Genomic DNA, 5,470 nt, shown 5'->3' on the forward strand with positions numbered 1-5,470 from the left:
GTTCACTTTCAATCACCACAGCATTTGGCAAGATTTAAAAATATTTGTGGCACACAATGAGCACAACAGTGTTATATAATCGGCCTATCTCAAAGCCAGTGAGAGGTACAACCAGTAATTTTGAGAAAAGTGGTTTAATTTACAGGATGGATGAAGCCTCCAGAGGCAGACTGTGTGTGTGTGTGTGTGTGTGTGTCTAAATGCATGTGTCTGTGTGACTGAGGGAGAAAGGGAAAAAGAAGAGAGTTAAAAAAGACAGACATAAAAGTGTGTGTGAAAGGTGTTTATTAGCATCAAGCCATAAACTCATACGGGATGGGCTCTAGGAGTTGGGGCTCAATCTTTTTGGTGCTGACAAAGTGTGCTGGACGTGGGCTCGCAGGCTGAAAAAATCAAAACACACAGACATAATCAATGAAATGGTCCCAATGTGTCCATATGAACTTTCACAGGAGGACGATGGAAAATAACCGTATACCATTAATGATTTAAAGAAAATGTAATACAATCAACTACTCTGACTACTCTGACTAGTCAAATGCATTTTCACTCTTTAAAAATATACTGTAAAATTGAGTGAGTCCAGGTGTGTTTGGTGTACCTGTCGCTTCAGCTCCACCCATGTGCCTGCCTGCTTAGCCTCAGTCTTCTTCTTCTCGTTCTCCTTCACACGCTGCAAGAAGCTGTCGCGGCTCTTAGAATGCTTGACATGCTCTATTCGCACATTGATTCTCTTCTCCAGAATCTTGCCTCTGCAGAGAGAGATCATTTATTAAGCCAGAAAAGAGGAGACTTCACTGTGTAACTACCAATGGAGGTAATTACAGGACTGACTTTCAGAATTTCTGTGTATGAACAGGATTGAGAACAATTGAGAGCAATTCACAATGAAATCATATTGTTTCCATAGCTTCCAATTTATTGCAGAGTAATATGATTCAAATACAGAACACAGTTCAGTTGTTTTCACCAAAAGAATAAGCGGAGGGTGGGGGGTGGGATGTGCATATTTAATTTCGAGGTTTAACATTTACATTCAATTTATATACTATTTAACTTATATTAATTATATTATTTAATTAATATTACAATACACAACATTACACAATAATGTTACAGAGATGACACATTCTTAGATTTTATAATGACATTGCACTGCTTTTTGATTTATTATACAGTCAATCAGTGCAATAGTTTGACAGTATGACATCACAGTCCTCTCAGGTTAGTTAGTAATCCTCAATGGTATAGTTAGACACTAAAAAATGACAGTGATCTTTCTGGTGAAACTAATGAATGAGCTATTTGCTATAGTTACATACTATTATGACATTACAATGCTCTCTCATTATTATTATCCTTGCATTCATTGTCTGGTGTACAACGCCAGCGCTATCTCAAGTAAATCTTCCATGTTGTCATTGCCATAGTTACTCACTATCACCTCACAATTCTCACTCAAAGAGCTCCCTAACTTCATGCACAATATGACATGTTTTCCTTAATCATCGGTGTACCCACAACCGTAGCTGCACATTATGGTATTTTTTTCCAATTTATCACCTGTGTACACTGATTATCCTTAAATATTCAACACTTAATTGCTACTTTCAAGTAGGGCTGTGACGATAACCGCATCACCGCAATTATTTATTTATTTTAGGGCTGTCCGCGTTAACGCTCGTTCGCGATTAATCTGGAAACTTTAACGGGTTAATGTTTGAACGCAAATTAATCTTATTATCAAGTTTGACCGCAACTTCCTTCCATAATTCCAGCGCCGATATTTACCTGGCTGAATTACTGAAAGGCGTGGCAAACGCAGATGTGCTAAACGGCAAGTTTCGTCTTAACCCTTTCGTGTTACCTTATATGGTCCGTTATGTTTTCATTTGCGTTAAGTTTCTTATAGATTTCAGTTAGTATTTGCTATATTTTTAGAGTTAAATCGCTGTTTCCTCAAACCTAAAACTAGCTAGAATTTCTCCAATCTAGTGTTCTAATTGCACCAGTTTAATCACACCGGTGTGTGCGCCAAAGGGTTAAACCGAAATTTGCCGTTCAGCACATCTGCGTTTGCCACGTAAAATAAAAAGACCGTTCGATTTTTTTGCAGCACTTTATACAAGCAGTGATTGTAGCAGATAGCCTACCGACATCATGAATGTTCAATTATGTTGCATGTTTAAAAACCATTAGCTTAATGTTCCCTTACCATCTTCTTGTCATTTGGTTTGTAAATACTTAAAACTGATATATAATTAAACAAATAATTAAAACTGTTTTAATGCGGCTACATATAGCCTACCTGTTCATGCTGCTTCAGACGCCATTATTGAATAGCCTACAGAATTATGTCAATTAAAATATAAAATATTAAAATGTTAAAATATTACATGTTAAAATGTAAAATATTTGTAAGTTTGCAATCATTTTCTAAGTTGTAATCAGCGTTCCCGAGAATTTTGCAGAAAAATAAATTTATGTTCATGTGCAAACGTTATGGGTTGGCTTTCTGTGTTGCGCGGGGGTCGGTAAACCGCTAAATCGCGGCAATTTGTTGCTTTATTATCGCGGGTAGAAAAGTCATCACCGTCACAGCCCTACTTTCAAGGCTAAGTTTTACAAATATTAGTCCAAGTGTTACAGTACCACCGTGAGATCAGCCTTTGACACCCTCTTCGCCTCCTAAAACAACCTCACCAGCCACACCCCATACTCCCCATGCTTCTTACTTGCACTTACTTGACTTGCTTGTTGACAATGATGCCCACGGCATGCTGGGTAACGTTGTAAATGCGGCCAGTTTTGCCATGGTAGCACTTGTGAGGCATTCCTTTCTGGATGGTTCCTGTTCCCTGGAAAGATGAGGAGCGGCACACATTCATTCTGAGGCAGCAGGCTGAAATGTCCCCAGCTCCAATCAGATCTGGGCAATGTCATCCACTCTGATCACTGGGTATGTATCTGAACAAACCTTTCCTCTACCACCACTATTATACACCACAGTGAGTGAGTAGTGAGTTTAATGTCCCACCTGAAACATTTCACGTTACACTATAATTTTGCTCCCTCTGTAGGGGGATACACACAGGACAGCGTGTTGGATTAGTGCCTCAAAGAGGCAGTACCACCTTCTCCATGCTACCATATAAAAATTGTAAATCCTTACCTTAATGTCAACAATATCTCCCTTCTTGAAGATGCGCATGTACGTCGACAGGGGGATAGGCCCTGAAAATAAAATGCATTTTCAGCCAACATCAGTCCTCAGATATTCATAGTACTAAAAACTCCCGGACTCAGATACTCACCATGCTTACGGAAGGCTCGGGCGAACATGTATCTCGTCCCCCTCCTCTTGCCTCTGGTGTTCGTCATGATGTCAACTTCCTGCAGGGTAAAGGTATACTTAATAACACTGGCAATGAGTAACACAAGGTACGATGTTTAAGTCCATTTTAAGTCCATTTCCATGAATGCGTGTTTCCTGAACTCTATGACTGGGCCTGTCAAGGAAATCTTTTTCTAATTTTAGAAATCACCCTCCATGAGAAACGAGACCTCCGCTTCACTGGCAAGATAAGAATCTAAATGTATGTGATTAAACAATTTCTGATGCCGTTACACAAGGCAATGAACATACACCTTACACTTTCTATATCAACTAATCACCTAAATCACCCGAAGCAATGCAACTATAATATTTCAGGAAACATCCGACATACCCCTCCACGAATTCAAACCAGTGACATTCAAGACCCTAACCACCATTCTACCCTGCCACCCTTTTACCATCATAATGTAAATATCATTTTGCAAAATATCGCTGCAATCAAGACAATTCCTCTGCATATCGTTTAGAGTTTTTTGAAGGTATCGCTCATGAAATAGTATACTGAACAGGTTCGAAGAGATGTCTTTGTGATAGCACAGGCAACAACTGCATTAGTAGATAACGTGATGTCAGTTCATATTCTCTGATGATAACTTCTCCGGTTGTAACACTTGTTACATCCGACCTGAAATGTAAAACCAACCTTCCGAGAACTTCAGACTTCTGGATGAGACATCTCTATTGGGCGTAATCTTGACTAGTTACAGTAGCAACAACAGGGTAATAAGTGTAATGTGATCCATATAGCTAGTTGTTTAGGCAGTCGCTACAGCAGCAAACTCTTCATCATCAATCTAAATAGTCAACCAGGCTTTTATTTACATATTGGCGTCGATGTCTTGTGCACTAATGTCTTTTTACTTGAGAACGTCAGAAAACAATAAAAACTTGCTGGGTTCCATGGCTGGCTAACTATCTTGTCATACACATGGAACGTCACGTTGACAATTCAGTTAGCGCACAGTTGTCTTTCTATAATACTTAAAACGTCGTGTCAGTGGTTCACAGTTGGCGCAAGTATGGTAATCTCACTTTCAACATCGACCTTGAGTTAAAGACATTCAACTAGTTATAATATAGAAAATACTTGAGTTTTCCTACCCTCGCTTCTCATGAGATGACAGCTCCAGCAAAAAGAGAAAGCGAAGGACCCAAGATTACTCGTAGTCCGGTGCTCCAAAAGGTTGCCTGACCAAAATGCTAGCTCTCAGGACCTTTGCGCAATAAATTAAATATTTTTTTAAAATATGAGAACACACTATTTAGCGTTATATAACATAACATTTTCTTATTTTAATTGACATGCAAAGGGAATTGAATGGCTATACTTGTTATAAAGTAACCATAACTTTCCCATTAAAAACTGAGAGGTCTTTCACATATGGCACTTGAAATCTGAACAGCTACCTACCGATGATCTCAATGTTAGCTAGTGTTCGCAAATGATCAGTTGTTTGGTACCGGAAACTTGTGGTATCAAAGGTAGTTTGTGGTAGTCTGGTCTGGTATCCCTTCGGTTAAATGCTGTCCGTTTACTGCCCTCTATATATCACGTTAGTTTCTATATTGAGCCACAGTTCCCATAATACACATATGCCGTAAAGAATTGCTACATTTCTACAAGCATCTAGACTACTGATTGTCAATAATTATTATTAAAAAATAAAATTTAAAAAAAATAGGACTGCCATAACTGAATCAGCTCAGCGCTTCCAGCCAAGTCACTACTGCCGGTCAATAAGAGGTATTATTGACTAAAATAGTGTGTGATTATAAATAATTAATCGTTTAACTGTGTAAAAAATAATCTATAATAATCTGTGGTAGGCCTTGTAAATATTCTACCAATTACCTTTTTTTATGATATGCAAGAGTAATACATAGGTATTGTGGAACAGTGTGGCTTGTGTTCCACAGCTTTTTGATGAATTTAACAGAGGATCTCAAATAATTCATGTGCCAATCCACTTCTCCGAGAAAAGGCCAGAGTTCAAAGGTTCAGAGTTCACATTAGGCTCAGTATGAACTGAGATAATATGTGAAAGATCTATGAGGTACATGCACTGTGTATGA

At 38.5% G+C, this 5,470-nt stretch overlaps 1 protein-coding gene across 1 annotated transcript; it reads right to left on the reverse strand.

Moving 5' to 3' along the window:
* Positions 1-268: 268 nt before the first annotated feature.
* LOC118775566 (60S ribosomal protein L21-like) lies at positions 269-4,569 on the reverse strand. The gene is made up of 6 exons (XM_036525547.1): positions 4,499-4,569; positions 3,315-3,393; positions 3,173-3,234; positions 2,746-2,858; positions 602-752; positions 269-383 (listed from the first exon to the last, which is right to left on the reverse strand). The coding sequence occupies exons 2-6, from the start codon at positions 3,379-3,381 to the stop codon at positions 294-296; spliced, it is 483 nt and encodes a 160-aa protein (XP_036381440.1). The 5' UTR covers positions 3,382-3,393; positions 4,499-4,569; the 3' UTR covers positions 269-293.
* Positions 4,570-5,470: the final 901 nt, after the last annotated feature.

This window comes from Megalops cyprinoides, chromosome 3 (assembly GCF_013368585.1).
Source record: "Megalops cyprinoides isolate fMegCyp1 chromosome 3, fMegCyp1.pri, whole genome shotgun sequence".
Classification (NCBI taxonomy): domain Eukaryota; kingdom Metazoa; phylum Chordata; class Actinopteri; order Elopiformes; family Megalopidae; genus Megalops; species Megalops cyprinoides.